This window comes from Prionailurus bengalensis, chromosome B3 (assembly GCF_016509475.1).
Source record: "Prionailurus bengalensis isolate Pbe53 chromosome B3, Fcat_Pben_1.1_paternal_pri, whole genome shotgun sequence".
NCBI lineage: Eukaryota > Metazoa > Chordata > Mammalia > Carnivora > Felidae > Prionailurus > Prionailurus bengalensis.
The window spans coordinates 123,586,322-123,611,169 of NC_057355.1; the positions used below are offsets into that span (position 1 = coordinate 123,586,322).

At 41.6% G+C, this 24,848-nt stretch overlaps 1 protein-coding gene across 27 annotated transcripts in view; it reads left to right on the forward strand.

The window, feature by feature from the left end:
• NRXN3 (neurexin 3) overlaps positions 1 to 24,848 on the forward strand; it is a 1,568,410-nt gene that overhangs the window by 112,229 nt on the left and 1,431,333 nt on the right. For 19 of the 27 annotated variants that reach the window (XR_006293453.1, XR_006293454.1, XR_006293455.1 and 16 more), the window contains exons 4-5: positions 7,885 to 7,914; positions 10,849 to 10,860. Coding sequence is in view for 24 of the 27 variants with exons in the window: in XM_043556739.1 (XP_043412674.1) it covers positions 7,885 to 7,914; positions 10,849 to 10,860 (42 nt within the window). In the remaining 3 variants the exon portion in view is untranslated. The remainder of the gene's footprint in view (positions 1 to 7,884; positions 7,915 to 10,848; positions 10,861 to 24,848) is intronic. The other 8 variants (XM_043556741.1, XM_043556745.1, XM_043556765.1 and 5 more) reach the window with 1 other exon arrangement.

Genomic DNA, 24,848 nt, shown 5'->3' on the forward strand with positions numbered 1-24,848 from the left:
TTATTGCTTGCTCTTGTTTAGGCTGTAAGTAGCAGTTCCTGGGGCCATTCTTCACATGATGTCGTTTTGGACCCCTGACCATTTTGATTTTCTCCTTTGGACACATCCTACCTTGTTAATGCTCCTCCTAGTGTATGACACCATTTTCTGAACCAAAACCATAGGTTTGGTACATTCAGTGTTGAGAAGAGGGAGGACTATTGTCTTATTTTATTTCGAGGGGATAGGAGGTGTTGTGCTTAAGTGCCAGAATTTGCATTTGTCCCTTAAGATTAAATTTCACTTTTGCCTGTCCACATCCTTTTGGACTCTGATTTTGATATATAACAAATTAGCTATTCCTTTCAGCTTTAGTTCATCACAACATCCAGACACGTGCCAATGAATGTTTTCAGCCAGGTCACTGATCAAAATGTTGAGCAGGCGTAGGCTCTGCTGTAAACTGCTGGTGAACCCCTGATAGAACAAGGAAACTACAGTCCATGATGAAGGTCAGGGAATTGCCCAGAGGAGGGCTAGTTTGGGCACAGTTGTGGAAATAGGTGAAGGTTTCTTTCAGACCCATCTCTTCCCTTTAAATATTCCTCTCTCCTTTCCTACCCTATCTCCTGAGTTATGTCTCCTACCCAACAGTGCCAGACTTCCTCAGTCTGTGACTGCCTGTTTTTGTCTTTCCTTCCTTCATTCAAAGTCCCTGTGCTGCCCCTGTCTTTGAAGGAAGATCTTTGGTTTTGCTTTCTGAGGATTTCACACATAGGACAATGTCAATGGCTGGGGAACCTGAGTGTGTCTCATATTCACATTTGCAGTTTAATGAGGGGAGGTGGCTTAATAGCCCTAAAATATGCCCCAGTAAGTAAAGGCTTCATGTTTTAGAAGAATCTGGGTGTGGGGATTGGGGAGAGGGAGGGAGATGGTGGCCTTTTAAAAGGGCTCCTTATTCATGCTGGACCAGAGTCATAAATAAAGTTGAATTAATATCCAGGCACTATTTTCTGCTCTTGAATTCTCCAAGGCTTGTCTCTTCCTTTATCCACCAGCACTGAAGGAGGCAGTGTGGCTCGTGTCAGTCATAGCTACCATCACAGCCTGGAGAGTCCATCTGCTGGCTTAGAATCCTCACTTCACCACTCACTAATTAATGTGACTGTGGCTCTTAGGCCTTGGTTTCCTTACCTGTCAACTTGAAATTACAGCAATGCCTTTCCCATTGAGTTGTATTTAATAAGATGACACATAGCCATGTCTTGTCTATAGTAACAAATATTAGCTATTGTCATAATTCTTTTTCCAGATTTAACCAGATTTCCTCTCTTTTGAGTACTTGTATATTTCTTTTTTCTTCTCTCTTTTCCAAATTCCTAGTCACCCCGTAGTCACTGTGGCTTATGGATTCTCCTCATTTGGCCCCACCCCCTACCACCTTCACTTCTTCACATCTTCTTAGTTCCTCTGGAAACATCGATGGCTATTTCTATTACCTTCTGATTTTATGTAATTACCCTTTTAAAAAGTTCTTGTGGCTTCATAGGCGTTCAGTGTTAGCACTTGGCACTTGCAGCAATTAGTGACATTTAATGTCTCTACTTCAGCATGGGAAAAGAGATGATATATGTGGATTTTATACTGGGATAAGAGTTACCCTGGAAGTGAATGAAAGAAAAGTCTTGGCAGGAATCGCTTGCTTTTTTTTTTTCCTGAATCCTTTTTTTTTTTTCCTCCCATGAGTGACTTCTTTCCTCCCTTGAAATACTTTCCCCAGTTACTCAGGCAGAATGAAGGAAGGTAGGATGGATTGAAAACCATCTGAGGTGGGTGGGATATTATAGGTTTGAGAGGGAAACATTATTAGCTTAAATGATGAAGGCCTTCAACTTCTGGCCTGGTTCCTGAACACTGCATCTTCCTTTTGCCTATTTCAGTAAATGGTTTCTATTCTCTGTATCAGTCATTCTCATGACAGGCTTCATGATGGCCATAGCTGCTTACAAATGACTTTGCTTTCATAGCCATTTCCATTCTCCCAAGCTGCCAAAGCTGCTATCTCCATGGGGATTTTCCCAAAGGATGTAACAGTATTTAGAGGGCCATACGTATATTTTGCATATAATTTACATATGATTTACAGTCTGTTCTACGGCAGTTTCAATTTTGTGTGCCTTACCTACTGGTGATCTTTTTCTCTTCTTGTTCTTGCATCTACCCTGAGAACTTGCACCCACAGATAGGTAGGCACAAGAGGGTAGGATATAGCACTAGAAAGAGTGAGGTGAAGGATAAACATATTAGACATCTTATTGGGATCCAGAATGGTCCCTGGCTGGATCCAGCTAGCATAGCACCCTGTCAGGTTGTCACATCTAGATAGGAGACACTTTTCAGTTGCTTTCAATTTTTTGTAATTGTTTTTTTTTCTTTAAAGGTGCTGTAGTTCCATAAGAATTCCGTGTTGGCAATTCTCAATATCCTGCCTATCAAAGGCTCATCCGAGCCCACCTCTGGTTTCCTACCCTCCACTAGGTGAACTTCTATGGAGCTGACTTTTGAGTCTTAGTTGAGGATCTATTCAAATCCAGAGCTCATGTTGAGATTGTTGAGGAAAGATGTGGTCCCTTTTGCTTCCCTGAGCCCCTGTTCCAAGCCATGTCTTTTCTTGAACATCATACCCAGAATAAATGCCAAACTCCAAACCCAGCCAGGTGCTAGCTAGTACTAGGGCTGGCTGTGTAGCCTGCAGGGCTATTGCTGACCCTCTGTTGCTGAGGTCGATGAGAAGACCAGTCTTCATTTTTCCCCCTTCCTCATCAACTGCACAGATAACACACACCCAGCATAGATTCCTTTTTTTCCCTTACTAATTATATCCTTCTCAGTTAAGATTTTTTGAGCATTATTTTCTGTATCTATATTTGAAAGCCATATCGTTCCCTTTTCTTTTTTGAATGTAAAATTTTATTTTAATGTTGAATATGATGGAAAAAATAAAAGAACCTCCAAGCTATCTTCATACTTCCCTCCCATCTTTCCCAGGTTAAGTCTCAGTGCTTAGCCCCTTTTTCTTTGATGATTCATTGACTTACATGGGCACAGACCCTCTCTTCCATGAAAGAGAGGTGATATACCCTGATACTTGTCCTGACTTTCTTGCAGACATTAGACCTACATTTTAAAATGCACCCCAGACATTTTTTGCTTAAGTGATTCTTCTGTTTTCTCAACTCATCATGCTTAAAACAGAACTCATTATTGCCCTCACTGCCCATTCATCTCCCAACCCACCCCACCTTCCTATTTCTGACAATGTTCACTCAGCCTCCCATCCACTCCTCCCCTGAAAAACCTCATCAGTCACCCAACGCCTGTTGGATCCTCTTTTTCCTTTTCCTCCCCGTTGCCACGATTCTAATCTAGGCCCTCTGCCTGTGACTGATCTTTCTGCCTCTGTCTCTTTTCCTTCTCATCTATCCTGTCCGCACCATTGCCAAAGCAATCTTCCTCGACATCATTTTCTCTGGGTCATTCCCTTGCCCATGAACCCTCAGTGTGCCCCACCAGCTGTAAGATCCTTAGCCTTGAAAGTCAAGGCTTTCATACAATGGTTCCTGTTCTCATTCTTAAGATCACCTTTCATTTCTTCCTTATATGAACTGTTTATATGTGTTTGTTGTTATTTGAATAGCATGTATTACATGCCTACCATGTGCCTGGCAGTGTCCTAGGTCCTTCTGGAAAGTTGAACAGGAAAGCCCATGCAAATTCACTCTGTGGTCCAGGGCTTTGGATTCCCTCTTATACCAATTGCCCTGTGGTGTTACCTGGAGTGTCCTGCATCTCTTTAAATCCTAAACCATCTTCCAAGGTTAATTTCAAATCCCACTTTCCTCCAAAAACCTTTCCTCTACACCCAGGGTCCCCCTCACAGTCCTGTGGTCTTTATTGTCTGAATTCATCATTTGACACTTAGTAATAACCAATTCATTCATTCCTCATTCAGTCACCAAACATGTACTGAGCACCATCTATGTGTCAGTTATTGTGCTAGGTGTTGCCTCACACATCAGTATGTTTTTAAAGCATAATAAAAATAACAACAATAACTCTTAGAAAGCTCTTACCATGTGCAGGCCCAGTTTTATGTATATTCACTTATTTAATCCTCAGAACAACCTATGAGTTTGGCATTATTATTATCCAAATTTTGCAGATAGGAAAATCAAGGCACAGAGATGTTCAGCAAATTTACCAGGGGTCACAAGCTAGAAAGCAACAAAGCTAGGATTCACATCTGGCTCAGAAGTCCTTGATCTTAACCCCTTTACTTCACTGTCAGATATCAGTAATATATATCACATGCATGTTTATGTAAATATAAACACATAACATCTTCCCAATTAGACTCTACACTCCTACAGGTTAGTGACCATCTACCATACTTGTTTGAATCTCCAGTATCTTATCCAGTCTTTGCATCTAGTAGGTACTTGCATCACTTGGTTGGTGGATTGTTAGTTCTTCCATTCATTTGACCAGCGGGGGTGGGGGGGAGCGGGGAGTGGAGTGGTGGGGAGGGGTAGCAGCTGAGATTTTTAACAGCAGGTGGGAGAGTCTGGGAATAAGAGGGGACAGAAACCATTACAGAATAGAACTGGACACTCTGGGATCTTGGTTTCCAGTTCTTGACCCTTCAAGCGTTGAGAATAGATTTGTATAAGAGAAGACACTGATATAAAAGCTCTTGAAAGTGGAATAAAATTTCCTTGTCCAAAAGCAAAATAAAAGTTAAACCATACTATGGTTGTAGTTTCTCCCTTCCACCATCCTGTCTCTTGTCCATTTTGCTTCTTTGCCTGCAAAACCAATTTTAACATCAGGATCCCAGATTTACATTCTTGGTCTAATATTTCTATTTAAGATTTTCATAAGTTGAAGAATATGAATATCTTATTCGAGTTGCAGTACTGCAACTACATATGTAGCTTAATAAAGCCTGATAAGTACATATTTGAATTTAAAAAACACAGGTGGTGGGTTATTTGCCTTTTAAAAGGATTCTTTCTTTTACAGAAGGATCCACTGCAGGGTTTCATTAAATATCCAGTTCCTCTTAATGCATTTATCATACAACTTAATTTACCAAAATTTGATTTATATGCCATTCTAAAGGGGTAGCTCTCAAGTTCTAGTGAGCATGGGAATCACTTGGGCAACTTGTTTAAAATTCAGACTTTTCCCCAAACTCCTTCCCAAGATTCTAACTTATGAGGGTCCTAGGTCAGGAGCCCAGGATCTTCATTGTTAAGAAGCATCCCCAGGTGGTTGATGTAGGTGGTCCCTGAAATACACTTTGGGAAACACTGCTTTAAAGAAACACATGTAACACATAGATGAACCCCATCTCCAGGGCTTTGGATTCCCTCTTATACCAATTGTCCTGTTTACTCTTCATTCAGTACATTTTTTTTTTACAATATCTATTTGAGTCAAAAAAAGACAAGACTCTACCACGTCTTCTCTGAGCTGTTAAACATCTTTAATTGTAAGTGTGAAATGTTTGTCCTTTCATTTTTAAATTAAAAAAAATTCTAAACTTTCCCCACTAGCTGTATTTAGATGTAATTGATGTACAACGTTGTGTAAGTTTATGGTGTACAGGGTGTTGATTTAATATATTTAAATATTGCAAAATGATTAGCACCATAGCATTAGCTACCACCTCCATCTCTTCACATAATCACTATTTCTTTTTTGTGGAGAGCGTTTAAGCTGTACTTTCTTAACAACTTGCAAATATATAATACAGTATTAGTTTCTTTTCATTTTTAACCCCTTCTTTTGCTCTTAGGTTTCTTGGATCTTCTTCTCATTTCTTTTTTTTTAAAATTTTTTATTGTTTATTTATTATATTTGAGAGAGAGAGAGAGAGAGAGAGAGAGAGAGGGAGACAGAGTGCAAGTGGGGGAGGGGCAGAGAGAGAGGGAGACACAGACTCTGAAGCAGACTCCAGGCTCTGAGCAGTCAGCACAGAGCCCAGCGTGGGACTTGAACTCACAAACCACGAAATCATGACCTGAGCTGAAGTCAGACACCTAACTGACTGAGCCACCCAGGTGTCCCTTCTTCTTCTCATTCTTTTTTTTTATTTAAAAAAAAATTTTGTTTAACGTTTATTCATTTTTGAGACAGAGACAGAGCATGAATGGGGGAAGGTCAGAGAGAGAGGGAGACAAAGAATCTGAAACAGGCTCCAGGCTCTGAGCTGTCAGCACAGAGCCCGACGCGGGGCTCAAACTCACGGGCCGTGAGATCATGACCTGAGCCGAAGTCGGACGCCCAACCGACTGAGCCACCCAGGCGTCCCATCTTCTCATTCTTAATTCTTACAACTCTCCTATGAATATTCACATAACCCATCTTTTCCACATAACCCATCTGCCTGCCCCGGACCTCCCCTTTAGTGCTGTTGATCTGGATGGTGAAGGTGATGGCTTGGTCCAGAAATATCAGGCATTTTAGGAACAGTGACTTCCACTGAGGCTTCTCTTAGCCAAATATAGGGCCTTTTGTCTTCTCTCCTATTATCCTTTCCCAAAAAAGACAAAAAATTATTTTTTAAACAAATCATGACAGCAAGTTAGTTTGGCATGATTCCATTCCTCTGTGAGTATATTAATCCTAGGTCTGCCAGAAATGTGCGTTTAAAATGTGGTTATAGGTTAATGAAATTTGTTTAAAAACTAGATTCCATGACATTTATGACACATGTATCTATGTATTTAATATATCATTGATCTTTTAAAACTCAGATGGTTGACCCATATTTTGCCTCTGATTACATTTCTAAAGCTCTAGTAATCTCCAAAAACATTTAGGGATTTCTATACTTTATGGAGATTTTTCTCCTTTGTTAATCCTGTATGTCCCTGAATTTCGCTTTGGGTGAAGGTTCTGTGTGGTGATATGGAGTTTGTCAAATATCTCCAGTAGTAATAAAAGCGATGGTAGGGCAAATAACTGGTGCAGTTGGTTACTGGTTGGAAAATCTTTTCTTCTAACAGATCTATCAGAGTTTATGCTTCTCATGGAGTAATGAGCTCTTAATAGCCTCGTTTGACTTCCTTAAGAACATAGCCAGAGGTTGTGTTATTTGTTAATTGGGATTTTGGTGCACCTTCTTTAACCCATTCAGTGCTGGTCTCGACCTCCCTGATCAAGGGCCAGAGACCTTCTACGACAAGATGGGGGTGGGGAAGCGATGGAAGGCAAGGCTGTGGTCGGCACTGTCCAAGACAAAGGTGAGAGGGGAAACAGTTTCAGGTTGTCTGAGCAACTCTTGGAAGCAGGAACTCATTCCATTTTTGTAGAAAAGAATATCGTATCCAGAAAATAAAATTGGATGGTAACCTCTGGATGGTGGGATTACAACGGATTTTTTTTTTCTTTTCTGAGTTTTCCAAAACTGCTACAGTGACCATGTATTAGTGTAAAAAGCCATTTAAAAGAAAGAAGGAAACATGCTTGGCCTCACATCTTGAGTCTCCTCCCTAAGGGACCTAATCTTTACTTGATTTATTTCAAATCCTGAGCATTGCATAGAACAGTGGCGAGTGGAAGGTTCTCAAGGTGAGACCCAGAGCAGTTCAGTAAACCAAAGAGTGTCCTTGACCCGGAGGGTTGACCTGGAGGGCCGCTGTTGTGTCAGCAGCAGGCAGGTGACTTCTCAGTGTTGGTTGCATGTGTGTGAGTGTGGATGTCCTGCCACTCACTCCTCTTACTTGAGAACTAATTGATGATTGCATTGCATTGGGGATTTTTAACTTTGTCTTCTTTCTTTTTTCCTTCCCCTTCCCCCTCCTCACCCCTTTCCCAATCTTTTCCTTCCTCAAGGCCTCTCCCACCTCATGATGAGTGAACAAGGTAGGTGCTTTGTGCTTGTGGCACTGCAGCTGCCTGAATTGCTTGCCTTTGTGCCTCTGGCTGGTTGCTCAGAGCCTCATTGTTGCTGGCAGGCCATTTGCTGCCTGTCCCTCCTGCTGTGGGCCAGGCTGGCAGCGTGGCCACCCTGTGGTGGGGGGTACCTTTCCCGATGCATCTTGGTTTCCTGTCCCCATCATCCCCTTGGCTTGTCCATTCTGCACCACCATTTGTCATTCTGGGCGCTGGCCCTGCCAGGCTGCCTCCAAGAGAGAAGCATGAAACAAGGCATGACGGCGTCGATAATGGGGGTGAATGAAGCTAATTTCAGAGCAGCAGAGCGGTTAACTTCCTCCTGCTCCTCCCCAGGCCCCATGCTGGGGCCCTGTGGTTGGGGGAGAGGAGCTGGGCTTCTCCCTGAATTTCACTCTGAGTAAAGGTTTGCTTTTTGTCTTCCCCTCCATCCTACTGCCCGTTGTAATGACTTTCAGCCCCACATGGTCAAAGGAAGCCCTTGGGGGGTTGACTGTTTTCACTTTTATAGAAAAGCAAAAACCACCGAAAGAACATGCTAATGTCTTCATGGCAGGATTCTAACTCATTATACACCCTGAAGAAAACTGCATATAAAGATCTGTAAATTCAGCATCTGCAACCTAAAATATTCAAATATGCAGGGAATGAGCTGTGCAGGAAATTCAGCTCAGCTAAGCACAGGGTGGGCTGTGAATGAAGCCTTTTTCTCCTAAATAAAAATTTTCCACATCATCAGCCTAAATCAGGATTTGAGAACTGAGCCTACTTAAAATTGTCTTTTCCTTCACTGTTCAATTGCTACTATTGTGTTTCTTCTGAGCCTTGGGATGATTGCAAGATTGGTCTACCTGCCTTGCCCTGACACCCAAAGAGTATACTTTAATTTCTCTTATCTGTTTCTTTTGAAAATAAACACAGGACTCAGTGTCTCTTTTGGAGGGCCTAAGAAAAGGGGAAGATGGGATCCTTCTGTGTTTCCTGGTTTTTCTTGATCTTTTGAGGAGGATGGGGCACTCCTGAAGGGCCAGTCTCCCTTCCCTGTTCCCTTACACTAGACCCATCAGATAGTGTTGCCATAAAGGGGAATATGCTTAGATACAAGAAACCACTCAGGGCTGAGAGAAGTTGCTTATGATGTCCAGGGAGCTGATGTGGGCAGTTTTGGGCATCCTGACTTGATCAGAAAGCGTAAAGAGGAAGCACACTTTCCCAGTAGAAGTGTATCCTCCAGACCTGAGCCAAGATCTATGATGTGCACTCCAGACTTTCCGTGAAGATACTGTCTGATACAGAGTGAGTGTCAAAGAACAGAGCTGGAGGCAGGAGGTCAGGTGAGTTTGCCAGTGTTAGATGGAACTCTGGAAGAGACTGGGATGAAGCCTCGCTATTCTTGTCTGAGAGTGAGGGAAGTTATCTGCCAACAGCAGGTAACCCTGAAGTGGGTATGAGAAGAAGGTGTGATTGATGTCAACCTGGTGTTTGGGAGCTTGAGAAAGTTAAGCACATCTCTGTGAAGCTGGACGACCCAGGCTCTATGAATTGCTGGATCTGGTGGCTTGACTTTGATAGCAAGTTCCACCAGAAAAAGCAGACCCTTGGAGTCCTGATGACAAGACCCCCTTTCTTTCTTGCCTTGTGCTCCCCTTTGCTCTTTAGGGGTCCTCCTAGCTTCCAACAGTGGCTTGGGGGTATGATGGCATCATGTGGCTGCTGTGACTGGATAGAGACTAGGCAGATAGGCTAGGCTAGTGGGACTTCTTTAATCTTGATTTGGCTTATTTTAGACCCTTTGGAGGTGCAGCTCAGGTGTTTTGGAGGGCTCAATCCCAACATTGTTATGAACAGCATGTGGAGAATCTGACCTGTACAACTCCTCCACTTTCTCACCCCCTCCTCAGCTTCTCGCGGGTCCCTGGCATCAATGTGTACCTGAGTAGAGAATTCACACACACTCATGTACACATGCTCTGGAGGTAAGTCAAGTACTTTCTAGAAATAGAGTCTTTAGGCAATGAAAGAATGACAGACACAGATACTGGGAGTTCCTCTTTAGAGAGTTTTTCAAGAAAGGATGCAGAATTCTTCTGGGTGGTCAGTGCCTCTAAATTTTTAAGTTGCAGTTTGCAGATTAATATGTTTTTAAGAAGGTCCTTTGATTGCATTCCCCTCCTTTCCTTTCCCCTCACTTTCTACTCCCTTCTCTGTTCTTGCCCTGTGATGATTGTCTGTATAACCAACTCTGCTTCCCATCTATACTGCTTTCCTTCCCCTATTCCTTCAACATGAAAGAGATATTTCTGTCTGGTTCCTACGGATTCTCCAGAATTTGTATCTGATGCCTGAAAATATGTCTGGAAATATTTAGGTGTGTTGTGTGTGTACCACCTGTACATGTATGTGACACTCTTGGTCCTCAAGACTCATGTTAACATTGGGAAAATACCAGCGGACGTGGCTTCTCTGAGACTTTCCCTAAGCAGTTTTACATACATACCAGTTACATTGGTTAAGTGTGTGCAGTTTCACATACATGTGGCCACGCGGTGCTTTTGCATGCAGACTTGGTCACGTTCCTAAGGATGGGTCTGGGAAGAAACGAATGGGAAAAGCTTAAACATGAAGCTGGCGAAGGCAGCCTTGCTGGTCACACTGTTTTGGCTTGTTTAGGCTTCATGTTTGTGCCTTTGTTTGTGCTGCTTTCTCAAGATATTGTAGTGCTGTTGCCTTTACTGTTGTGGCTTTTTGTTATGTATGTTACATTTCTTTGTGTGTCTGCAGTGTGCTGATGTTTTCCTCTCCCTGCTCTCTCCCTCTCCCTCTCTCTCTCTCTCTCTCTTACCGTCTCCATGGTGGACACCTTGCTTCCTCTACTTCATTGGACCTTCCACTTCATTTCTGTAGGTAGAAGTAAAGGTAGAGATCATTTTATTTTTCTCATTATAACTATCAATCTGCCTTCTGAAATATTCATGTATCCAAGGGGAATTGTTGATTCTGATGAATACAATCCAGATTATAACTGAGTGCTTTTAACAACAACTTAAATAAATAAATAAACAAATTAAAAAAAAAAGCCAATGCTATCATTTCCCTTCAGTGCACTTTGTGTTCAGTGGTTGGGGATCATTCCGAGTTGGCCTGCCTCTCTCGGAATCCAGGATGGGTCTTATCCATTATGGCATACTATTTCTAGCAGGAATGGGAGACTCTGAAAGTAGTTATGCCGAACTATGTTACTTAAACGTGGGATAGTCTAAGGTCCCCTCCCAGTAAACGTGTTGAAGGAACAGGAGAGATGTGAAAGGGCCTACTGTTGTTTCTTTTACTCGGGGACAACTGCATTCAGGGACAGCATTTGTGAGGGAAGGATGATAGACAAGAAAGGGGAGAAGAATGGTGAATTGCTTGACATTTAATGTGAAATTTTGGAGATATTTATGTATTGCTGTTTTCTCTTCTGTGTTTCCTGCATTTGGGGGAGTGGAAATGTTCTGACTGGGGGCAGTGGGCTAAGAAGGGTGGGACCATGGCTGTGGAAGAACACAGGAATGACAGTGCATTCCATCGGAAGGAGAACACGGAGAGAGGTAACACTGGATTTTCACTTCCGAAGTCAACCTTTTGCCAGGTAGGCAGGGAAAAGGAGAGGTGTTGAGCGGGTGGGCTTGCTCCAGTGCTCTGACATGGCTTTCAGCTTTACACCTTTGGAGAGCACAGCTCACTCTGTGCCAATGAAAGCTATTAGAGACGCGTGCCCAAGAACCTGGCTCACCAGCTCAAACTGGAATAGCTGTGCAGGAGTGAAGGGAGAGGTTAATTGATAAGTTATAAATGCGTATCTGCATCTGCATCTGGTTCTCCCCTCTTCCCTCCTAATTCTCCAGCCCCATCTCTGTGGATCTGTAGGCTGCTGCTTGCTGCAAAGGCCAACAAATAACAGGAATAGGAAGTGTGAATTCTGGCATGAGGATGTTGGAGAAAGAAGGGACTGATGGGTTATTGAACATGCTGATTTGATACTAGTCTGTGAATGGGCCATCTCTCATTTGAGTCCCACGCTTTACTGGATTTTTGAAGTTATGGATGGTTACCTTGGAAGCAGTTTGGTCCTCTCCATTTTGGAGGTGGTCAATTGCCTATTTTTTTTTTTTTTTACATGAATCACAGGCGGGCTCATTCTCTGAAACTTGTCATGGGAAACCCTTACCCTGTTGTGAGCTTGGAGCCTTTTGAAAAGAGGTGGGGATGAGGGAAGGGGAGGAGGAAGGATGAGTGGAAGCATACACTTGGCTGCCCCTTCCACTTCTCTGCTTTATTCAACCAGAGGTGCCGGCAATCTCCTCATAGGCAAAGCCACCAATCCTTGCCCAGAACTCAACCCTTCTGAAGCACGTGGCGCTGTGTCCCCTGCCTCTTCTCCCACTGGCTTTTACGAGATCACATGAGAATCACTCTTCCTGTCTTCCTCCCTTCCCACCCCTCCAACACTCTCCTTTTCTTTCCCTAATCCCCTAAACCATCCTGCAAGATAGACCTTTTTACCTTTTGCACATGGGTGTCTTATTTTCTTTCTCTGGCCACTGCTGCTACCACTGAACATGTCCTATGTACCAGCCATTGTGCCATATACTTTATATGCCTTATCACAATCCTTATACCTGTTTAATGGTGTAGGTGATGGTATTGCCATTGCTTTATGGATGAGTAGAACAAGGCTCAGAGAGCCAAATTACTTAAGTCGGAGGGCTACTAAGTGGAAATGAAACCCAGAATCTGGGTCTCTAACCTCTACTCGTACTGCCTCTCTTGGATCCAAGGATGGCTTCCGTGTATGTACCTCCCAACTATTTCCCTGGCACCAACCTGTCTCAAGTTCCAGCCTGTCACTTTGCATTCTGTGGCACACATATCCATATCGCTGTCCCGCTACTATAACCTCAGTATGTCTAAAGTCAGTCTTCGTATCATCTGGCCAGAATCCAGGTTCTCTTTCCAACATCCCTATTTTTGTTAATGGTGTCCCTGTCCGCCTCATCACCCAGACTTGAAAACCAGGAATTGCTTTCTATCCCTCCTGAACTTTTCTGTTCCCAGGTGATCAGTTGAGAGAGCTTGTTGGGATTCTTCTCTGGAATGTCTCTTGCATCTCTACTGCCAACACCCTAGCTCACTTCCCACTTAGCCCTTATTAGATTATCGTCTTAGCCTAATCAGTCCTCCCACCTCTGTTCTCTTCCAGTTTGTCCCGTAACTGAGAGGTGCTTAAACCCTGCTGTCCACCAAATGGAGTGCAGGATTAGCTATCTCATTGTCAAAGCCATCCATCCCTAATATGACCTTGTTTACCTTTAACCTTCTCTCCTGTTAATCTTAGATGCAAAATTGCTGCCAAATAGGATACCAGATAACCTTACTGGACCTTTCCTTGTCTCCTAGCATTACTTATTCTGTGTCTCTCCCCTGTAATAGCTCATTCCCCCTTTTTTTCCTGCCCATCGAAATCACACATAGATTTCATTTCCTAGTTGATGTTATCCTTGAGTGCTCCAATCAGAGGTGAGTTCACTCTTCATGTATCTCTCTAACATTTTATATTAGAGTTATTTGAGAATTGGGGCACTCTGCTCTACAAGATGCCAAGTATGTGTAAGACAAACATATTCATTTGTTAATGTCCAGATGTGTCTAGTATGGTAGGTTACATGTAGAAGGGACTCAGAATCTCTAATCCTTCTTATCCTGCTGTCAGTCATTTTCCTAAAAGTGAAAATAAAGAAAAATTAAAATTAAATCAGATCATGCAGCTCATCTGTTGAAAAGCTTTTGAAGGATTCTCATTGTATAATTGTCAACGTGCCTTCCCAGTTTTATTTTCTACGATATTTTCCACTCCATACTATCACTCCTGCCAGCTGCCTTTCTCCTGAAGTCAACAACTCACTCTGCCTGAATCCACAGTATGATTTCCTGCCTTTGGTCTTTGGCCTGAGCTCTGCCCTCTTTCTCGAATGTCCTTGGAACATCCTTCTCCTCCTTATCATCCTTTAAAGCCAAGCCTCCTAGGTGTGCCAGATTTTGTGCTTCTGTTATAGAGTACCTGTGCCAAACTGCCTTGAATAAGTTTATTCATGTGTTTCAGGCATCCTCTTCATAAAGGACAGAGGCTGTATCTTGGCCATTTCTGTCGCCCACACTGCACTTAGCTCAGTATTTGGTCCCAAGTTGTACAACAACCTGTGCCCCTTAATCACTACCCTCATTTCCCCAACCCACTGAGCAAAGCGGGTCATGGAATGAGGCCAAATGTTCTGGTTCCAGTTCTTTCCTCACCGAGGCCTTCTCTTGGCCCTGTGTGTGCAAGTGACAGAGGGAGATGGTCACGGATTGTATCAGAATAAAAGCGGGAAAGGCCTTTGGGTTTATTCTTAGGAGCTGGTCAGAGAAAAGAAAGCCTTACATCTTGTCATTCTTTAAAGCTGAACAGCAAAGCAGTGAACCCATAATGGAAAGAATTATGAAGTTAAATATACAAAACTGAGCAGGGTGTTTAGGCTATAATGATAATCACCACATTCAGGAGGCCTTTGGCTGCAATGAGCCGAAAGCAAAGTGACTACCTGGAGGTGGCCGACCAAAGGAGTTACTCAGCAATGTGCCTTGGTCAGCTTTTTTGACCTGATTTTGACAGTCTTTGTTTAAGTGTTTAGAGTGTGTCTTAGCCTCTATCCCCCTTTTCTTATTGATTTGGGGGTTGCCCATTCTGGGTTAGGTTACCAAATACTTTTCCTTGAAACTGAACTTAGAGTAGGTGTTGCAGACTCAAATGTCAACAGAGGCCTGATAGGTATCATCAAGGAGTAGATCTCATGTAAGAAAAATTCTAGGGTAAGATCGACAATGGGGAGTATTGGGGACCGTGGCAAACTGGAGAGCACAAATCCTGTCTAGGGCAGCAGCCTCTGCTCCAGCTGCTTGCTGCAATGAAGAATGTGTGCCCAGGGGCACCTGGGTGGCTCAGTTCGTTAAGCAACCAACACTTGATTTCAGCTCAGGTCATGATCTCACAGTTCATGAATTCGAGCCCCACATCAGACTGTCTGCTGTCAATGCAAAACCCACTTCAGATCATCTGTCCCCCTCTCTCTTTGCCCCTCCCACCACCGCCGTCAAAAATAAACATTAAAAAAAAAGAATACACGTCCAATGCCACCAGTTCCTCAAGAAAAGCCAAAAGTGGATTTTTAAAAAAATATCAGCTCATGGCATCTCTTGGAGTATGTATGTATGAACACACACACACACACACACACACACACACACACACACAATGATTTGGCCCACAAGCCACAAGTTTTTGACCTTTGGCTTGAGGAGGAAGGAGTAAGATATTCCTCTAAGATTTCTTGCTGAATGTCAATAGTGGGAAGTAGTCATGTTTGATTAAATTTCTCTTTGCCTGTGGCATTGGTCAGGGTACAGTAATCTCTCTTTCATACCCTAGGCACTCCTGCCAGGGGGCCTGAACTACATGTTGGGTGAAGTTGGTTTTGTAGAGTAGGGTAGGCATGCTTAGGTAGTGTATACAAATGCTAAGAATGGCCAGGAAGAGAGATAACAGACACCTGCAGTGATTGCCAAGAACTGGCATGATTTTTAAATAATTAGTGGCTGTTGGGATGAGCACTGGGTGTTGTATGGAAACTAATTTGACAATAAAGTTCATATTAAAAAAATAAATAATAAGTGGCATTTAATTTCTTTTTACCTTTTGCTTTACAGAACTCTTTATTACTGGACTAGATAGTGTTGACCCTAAGATCTACTTTAGTCCATCAGAACTTAGAGACCTCTTCCGATTTATTTACACATATTTTTCCCCGTGTAGATTTCATCATTGGCCTTCAAATGCTGAACTAATCAGTATTGGCCAAACTGGAAAGGGATAATCAAACTATATGAACTTGAACAGGATTTCATGTAGATTGTATTTTGCTGGTAATAACATTAAGAAAGCTGATTTGAGGAGTTGAGCCCTCTCTTGTCCCTGCTAGGACCAGAGAGCCCTGCAAATAAGTTACTGTTTTGATAGCCAACTGTTTATGCAAATTAGTAAATGCAATGCCAGCTACTAATTATGAAAATAAACTCATCTGTGCTCTATAAATATCTAATTATAATAAAATAGGGACAATATTACATTTCCATCTCTTGCCTCATCTGTTTCTCAACCACTACTGATTTGTCCTCTTGACAACGAATAAAATCACTTTGTTTTTTAAAGAAGTTTGTTTTCCATGTTTTTCCCCCTCCTAATGTTTTGAAAGTCTGCGGGGGAAAATAGATTTATTTTAAATGTAAAAGTAAAATTGCCTGATTTTAACAACTCTGTGTTTTTGACATTGACATCTTTGAAATGCTGCTTTAAAAATATGAAATGTTTTTTTAATTTCCCTGTTTAGAAATTTTCATTGGACAGTGAGGGCTTTTTTCTTAGAACAGTTGTTTCTTGGAGCATTTTTAAAAATGTTAATGTGAACAGATTTATTAGTAAAATGCGTGATGGATCAATGGGATATTTCAATTAAATTCCATTTGAGCACACAAGGGAAAATATCTCTGAGATTTCTAAGCAACATGCTTATTTCCTCCTCAATTATCAATTTGGGTTAATCGATTACACACAGATTTTTTATCTGTGTATATATATCATAAAACACTTTGTCCTCGAAGGTGAATACTGCTCTGCTTGTGTAGACTTTTGTCAAACCAAACTGGTCAATCTTAGGGGATGTATAATTTTCAGCTGTAGATCTCTGTGGATACTCATATAAACTTAGCTTTGACAGCACCTACAGGTAAAGGATCTCTCAAATTAAATTGTAATATCCTTATGACACATCTCATCTATAGAGAGAATTTAAAAGAGTAGTGTGATGGAAAAATATTGAATAAGAGAACAAGCAAGTGCATTGCCTTATATGCTTAGGCTTGTATATGTCATGGTCTGTTTCTCAGGTGTGCAGGGCAGTATAATGTATCTGGGTCTAGATAGAATTTCTCCAAATACATATTCATAGGTTTATAATGGTTAAATGTGTTCTCACATGTGGCTTCCGTTTATACATTCTAGGGTGCTGTGCATCTGAATTTAGCATATTGTCTGCTGTAACATTAGAAAAGCGATGTTTATTCAACATTCCACAAAAACTGACAGAGAGCCAACGATGGGTTGGGCCAGGTGCCAGGTGTTGAGTACACAGGGCTGACCACACTGATATGGGCCCAGCCTCTGACACCTCGGTGACAGTCCATAGGAGTTTGAAAAGGACTTTCTGATGTAACAACCACCTCTCCTCCTAACATTCTAAATAAATTCTGTTTTCAACTTATTAATATACCTAGAGTTTTAAAATTAGTTTTATTTATTTTACAGGGAAACTTTCAGGTAATAATTTAGTTCAAATCACCCACCCTTTAAATTTTCAGATGCAGAAAAGAGAATTTGCTTTGCGTGTGAACAAGCAGAGTTTTCATTTATTCACTCATTCTTTTATTGAGAGATAGCACACACAGTGCAGAGTATATAAAATCCACACAGCTTAAGTGTACAGCTTAAATATTTTTTAACCCATATTCATCCATGTTGTTACCGTTCAGATGAAGATACTGAACCCATCACTTGCATAACATTCTGTCGTGCTTTCTGTCACTTATTTTTAATAAACGCATGCATTCTCTGCTGCCTCCAAAGCTGTGCGTATCCACGTAGTTATCAGCAGGCAGGCTCCGGAGTGCTTTCATTTTCATTAAGAACAACTAACCTTGTGAGAAAAGGAGGCATTGTGGTTTTTTGCTGTATCTAAACAGTCACAAACATTGCCCTCTGATGAGGTGTAGCTTTGCCCCCTGTCTTTGAAGCCGCTCGGATTTCCTTCGGCACAAAGAGAACATCTAATTGATATCATTGGGCTTTTCTTCTTCTTTTTTTTCCTAAGGCATTAGTGGCTAGTAGAACAGCAGAGGTAGAAAAGACCATATGCTTTGTAAAAAGCCAGACTAATAACACTTTTTGATGGACGTCTGATTTTTTAAAGTGCCGCATCTTTCATTAAAATTTACATGTAAAATAAGGGCAAGCGTGGTGACATGAAAGCTAATGCAGCTTGCACATCTTGACATAATAACAATCACAAGAAACTGGAGATCCCAGATGGCAGCTTGGCCTTTGCCATCCTTTTAATAAGCTACTAACTGCTAATTATTTCACTCTTCTGGGCAAGTTAATTTACTGTTGACTCTTAAAGAGATATTGCTCTTTTTCCCTCCACGCCACAAAAATCAGAGCCCTTTCACCTGGGCTGTAACAAGAGCTTCCCTGCAGGTTGAAAGCTTGTCCGCTGATTGTAACAATGATGGCAAGTACTGGGGTGGAAAATGTTGCTTAATACATAACATTTCCTTGTATTCTTTGGATGTAGAAATTTTTTTTTTTAATTTTTTTTTCAACGTTTATTTATTTTTGGGACAGAGAGAGACAGAGCATGAACAGGGGAGGGGCAGAGAGAGAGGGAGACACAGAATCTGGAAACAGGCTCCAGCCTCTGAGCCATCAGCCCAGAGCCCGACGCGGGGCTCCAACTCACGGACCGCGAGATCGTGACCTGGCTGAAGTCGGACGCTTAACCGACTGCACCACCCAGGCGCCCCGGATGTAGAATTTTTTTTAAAAATCTGCTTGGCTAAGGATCCACTGTGTGTGTCTAAGAGCAATAATAGATCAAAGAGCCCCGTAAAAGGAGAGGATCTGAAATTTGGAGCCTGCTTAAGAGTGAGAGAACAGCTGCCTTTTAAATGGTTGCTAATTCTGACAATTAATGTTGTTTTGTGAGTGTGATTTTCTGTGATCGAAGTTAGGAGGGATGATGGTGTGTAATAGCTCACTTCCTAAGCTTTATGGTGTTGTAGCATAGTGATGAAAGAGAATGGGGTCCCACATGTTCTGGAGCCCTTTTAAATGAAAAGCCTGCCAAACATGCTTTTTTTTTCTGTGCTTCAACTTTCTTAGGATGATTTCATATTTTAGCACAGATGCAGATTATTAACTAAGGGTGCAAGTGGGCTTGGATGCATCAGGAGTGTTTGGAAAAGAACCTTGTTGGCAACGGAGCTGTCTGACAATCAAAATATTTACTTAAAGATAAGCTAATGACGGTGCCTTGCAAATGCCTGCAGATCCATTATTGAAATGAGAGTCAGTTCTTTGGCTTGATACTTTCCGAAACTAAATCTCAAACCTCAGATACTATTGCGTGTGTATGTGTTTGTTTTAGAATTCTCTCAAAACAAAATAACATGGGTGCTAAACAACAAACAAAGGTAGGGAAAGCTCTCAACCCATTTTCTTGAAATATTTAAACCGAGCTTAGTGTGTTACTATGATCAGTTGTTCCCTGTTGGTAAATGGTTTAAAATATGCATTGAGAAAACACCTTCTCCAATTATTGGTGTTCTTTCTGAACGTGAACTTCGTAAGGTGAGTTTTCTACTGCACCATCATGTCTCTAGGGACTTGTGTGTTATTCAGCTGATGGGAGGGCTGTGGAGGTCAATCAAATACTAACCATTTGCTTACTGTTTAAGTCTAGAGGAGCCAGAGACGTTTTAAGTGTTATGGTCCTTTAAAAATAGGTGGCTCAGTTGAGCCTCTGACTCTTGATTTCGGCTCAGGTCATGATTGCAGAGTTCCATTAGTGAGATCTAACTCTACGTAGGGCTCCGAGCTGCTTGGGATTCTCTCTTTTCCCTCTGCTCCTCCCCAGCTTGCACTGTCTCTCAAAATAAACAAACTTAAAAAATACTAACAATTTGCTTACTGTTTAGGTCTAGAAGAATCTGAGATTTTTTTTTTCAACGTTTATTTATTTTTGGGACAGAGAGAGACAGAGCATGAACGGGGGAGGGGCAGAGAGAGAGGGAGACACAGAATAGGAAACAGGCTCCAGGTTCCGAGCCATCAGCCCAGAGCCTGACGCGGGGCTCAAACTCACGGACCGCGAGATCGTGACCTGGCTGAAGTCGGACGCTTAACCGACTGCGCCGCCCAGGCGCCCCGAATCTGAGATGTTTTAAGTGTTATATTTCTTTAAAACTTGTGCATCACCTGGTTTCAAAATAGCCCGAAGGAAAAACATACGTGCGTGTGAATTTGAGGAAGTTTTGTCATCTTTCAGAATCTGATATTATACAGTGTGTTCAGCCAGATTGCCACCTTCTAGAAGAAATTTGAGAAATGCTCACAATATTTGAAGAAAAAAAATCACCGAGAAGAATAAGTTTTCAAAACATAGGTTGAAGACAGATTTTTTGACCACAGGACTTCTCAGAGCCTTTGTTATGAAAATGTTGAGTTATGCATCTTTAAGAAAGAAAATGTAGTTTTCAAAGTTACCCAAATTTAATTGATGTGAAATGGTTTTTTTAGGGGGGGTGAGGAGGAGGGCACGGGGCGCCTGGGAGGTTCAGTCAGTTAAGTACCTGACTCTTGATTTCAGCTCAGGTCATGATGTCATGGTTCGTGAGTTTAAGTGCCATGTTGGGGGTTCTGCACTGACAGTGCGGAGCCTGCTTGGGATTCTGTCTCTCTCTCTCTCTCTCTCTCTCTCTCTCTCTCTCTCTCCCCCTCTGCCTCTCTCTCTTTCAAAATAAATAAACTTCAAAAAATTTACATTTTGGATGAGGTTAGCTAGAATTAAAACTAGTGTTCAGTTGAAAAACTTTGGACAAGATAATTCTCAAGTCTTTTCCAAGTCTAATATTATGAGTTGTAACGTCTCTAGAATTTGAAAGAGGCTTTTGGATTGGCTTTACTCAAGAATCTTTGTGACTACATTTTCTGTTTTGATTGGGAATAGTTTTGAGGATGGATTAGTTTCAATAGGGAAATTACTGCTTCCTGGTAAAATGCATAACACAGATGTTAAAACAACTGCAGTTTTAAAGACACTAGTCTTGTTAAAACGCTGGCAGTTTGTATTACCTAAGTACTCGAACAGATCTCCATCTCCTGTGTGTAAACACGGCTCCTGATAATGGCCTGCTTCACTCCAGGAAGGGCTGATCTCAGCACAAGATGAGAAAATTACTGGGAACTTTAAGTTTTATTTGCTTTGAAATTTGGAGCTTGTGAACAGTCGTTGTGGTTATCTGTCCACTTTATTGCTGAGACCATTCTCGCTACCACTCTGAGAATTTGACCATCAGTGGCTTTGTTTTCCCCAGAGAGTGAACGTACAGGTTGGAGAAATTCTTCGTGGAAAGAATGACTTGTACTGTGTTTAGAAATCTAGGGGCGCCTGGGTGGCGCAGTCGGTTAAGCATCCGACTTCAGCCAGGTCATGATCTCGCGGTCCGGGAGTTCGAGCCCCACGTCGGGCTCTGGGCTGGTGGCTCAGAGCCTGGAGCCTGTTTCCTATTCTGTGTCTCCCTCTCTCTCTGCCCCTCCCCTGTTCATGCTCTGTCTCTCTCTGTCCCAAAAATAAATAAAAACGTTGAAAAAAAAATTAAAGAAGAAATCATTGGCTCAGCTAAGGATTTTGTGGGCTCTCTCATTGCAAGGCTGAAGACTTTGTCCTATTTATGTGCTGTCTGTTCAGTATGAAGCGGCTGCCATTGATCCGTCTGTTTAGGCCATCCACCTGGGGCTGTTAATCTGGTTGTGGAGACTAGTTTTCTGAACCAGACATACCCTGCTTCGTTCTCCCAAGTGACCAACGATGAGCATTTACAAAGGTCTTGGCCAAAACTGTTATGGGTGAGATTCCCAGTTGTAAACTAATTGATCCATGTGGCAATTGAGCTTGGAACACCAGATATCCAGGTGTGAATAATTCTAATGCAGGGTCAACACTTGGTATAGAAAGGGCACTGAGCTAAGTGTCAGAAGACTAATTCGAGGTGCTGGAGAAGAAAACATGATAGATAAGAGTGCTGATATTGGTGCTTGACACATGCTATATAACCTTGTTAAGCCTTATTGTCCTAATAAGTAAAATGGGCACAATAATACTACATACTTCACAGCATGGCTGGGAACCGGTGAGACAATGTATATCAAAGGCTAATGTTAAAGCTTGGATCTAACATTAAAAAAGCATTAGTTATAATAAACATTAACAAAAAACATTAGTTATCAGCATCATAAGTACATATTGTCTGTATCACCGTGGATCTGGGGACTTTGAACAAATTAATCTTGTTGATCTTCTATGTCTTTGCCTGTAAAATACATACTTGTAGGTTTGTTCTGGGTAGTAATTGGCATCATGCAGCTAAAGTGCTGTGCAAATGAGACTGGCACTACACAATGTTAAGGAGTTAGTAGGTTATAAGAACGTACCCTCCACAAAATTGAGGGCAATAAGTGTATTGGTCACCATGGTATATCCAGTGCCTCTACCAGTGACTGCCTCACGGTGGAAGCGACTCAGTGAATACTTGTTGAGTGGGCACTAGAAATAACCGAGCTAGTAACTCTTAGCAGAATTTGGCAACGTGGACAGACCCAAGCTTGCTGTGATTCCATTATACTTGGAGTAGGAGGTCTTTGGGCACTTCCATTGCAAGAGGGAACCATTGGCCTCTTCCTTTAGGGCCTCCCATAATAATAATAATAATAATAATAATAATAATAATAATAAAGTAATCTTGATAAAGCCAGTTTGTTCTTTAGGTGTTTGGTGGATGTGTTTGTTCCGTATGTGTGCACAAAGAGTTAAGGGATTTCGTTCTATTACTTGATGAAACTACATGAACCATGAAGAAAACAAAAAAAACATTTAGCTAAGAGGTACTTTATAAAAAATGCTGATCTGCTTCCCTAAATTTTAGGAGCGTGTAATTTCAGAGCTCAAAGGAAGCTCAGAATTCCTTCAGTTCATCCCACAGTGATTTTGTGGATGACAAAACATATGCTAAGAGGGCAGAAACGCCCTGTTAGTTGCCACAATGATAATTTGTCATGTTGTTGGTGTTGGACCCAGACCTTCTGACTGTCAGTGCTATTTTCTTTTCCCTCCCACCAACTTGTCATCATCACTGCAAGAACTGTATTTGTTATAGATCATCCACAGGCTGCTGAGATCATTATTGATAATGCAGTGTAAGAAAGGTTCAGGAAAAATCAGAGTGTGGGCACTCTAAAAGAAGATGTTTCTTAAACACGTGACTGCCCTGAGAGCTGACTGCTACCCAGCATTTGACACTGTCCGTAAATTGCTCTGACTTTGAGGATTTTAGAATTCTTTGCACCATTTATGGACTGGCCCTGTCAGCTGCTTTGTTTTGGGCTTAAAGTAAGGTGGTGACACCAAGATGACGTTAGAGAGCTTTCACACCCATTTGTCTTTTTCTTTTTACTGTCCTGTGTTGCCAGTTTATAAGAGTGGATGCCCGTGAGGAAATTCACTTGGGACTAATATTCCAACTGTTACTTAATGGTTTTCCCACTTCCTTTCTTCCTTTACGAATCGTTTGGTAATTTTATTTACAATTGTTTTTAACTAAAAAGGAAAATTCCTTTTTTTCCCTCAAGTATGAACTATGTATCTTTAAGCCGATATTATTCCTTCGTTTTCTTCAAAAAATAATTTTCTCCTTCAGGGTTCGCCGTGGGTCTGATGGATTAAACACTTTTGGGGGTGTTGATCAGCACATGAAATCCGTTCTTAAATTGTTGCAAAACTACCTTGCTTCAGACTGTTTTGATCACAAGGGCTCTCAAGTGTCAAAGTCATTTGGAGAACTGGATAGATAAAATGCATGAGCACTAAGCTTTTTTTCCAGGATAGAATAAATAAATGTGTTTTCTATTATGTGCTCGGCTTTGATAGTGATTTGTTAAAAGGGGAAAAAAGAAAGGCAATGATATTAAATATTTACAAGAGTGATTTAGTTGTATTATCTTGTGCGCTGCGTCTCTGTTTACTAGTGAAATCAGCTACTGTTGAAATAAATGTCATTAAACCAGTGGTAGTATGAAGGTCACTGACGAGTCAAGGTTAAAGTGATTTGTGGAGAATAATGATTTTTGTCAACATTCCAGATCCCTTCCTGTTTTTGTCGGCTTTCCTCCAAAAATAACAGGAAAAAAATACATTTGAGGATTCACAGCCTCACTTTCTCTCTAGCATCCTTTATGCCCTTTCTGGCCAACCCCATAGCTGGAAGCCTTTTATGCATTTTTTTGTTTCATCCATTTAGCGGACAGAGACGGGACGTTCTCCCTAGAGGTAAGCGGTTGCATTTCCGTTCACTGGCTCTTCTGTTGGCCCTTGCTGGGCAGTTTGTTTTAGAAGTAAGAGTCAGTGCCTCTTCCTTCTTGGAGATGGCTTGTCTTGCCTGAAATGATCCTTAAGTTTCCCCACCAATTCCTCTCTACATAAAGCAATTTTTTTAAGCTTGAATTACCATGTTGTGTTAAAGACGTCTCAGAATGATCACATGGCATTAGCCCCATTTTCACAGGCGAGAAAACAGAAGCCCAAGGTTGCAAAAGTAGTTACAGAGCTAGCACCAGAACCAAGATAAGCTTAGCTTTGCCTGACCTCAAAGCCTAGCCTATCATCACTTCAATTAATTTTATTGAACTTCAGTTTTCCCTTCTATAAAATGGGGATAATCATATATTATTATAATATATTCTCAATAGTGCATATAGATAATATTACATATAATGCATTATAAACAATACATTGTTTTACTGGTAGTAAATTGAGAAGCAAATGAACTAACACATGTTAAGTGCATAACAAGATGGCGGGTTCTTGCTGTAATTTTAATAAATAATATGTTCCCTCCATTCTTGACAGTAACAACAAAGTTTAATTGAGTTTAACAAGCAATGA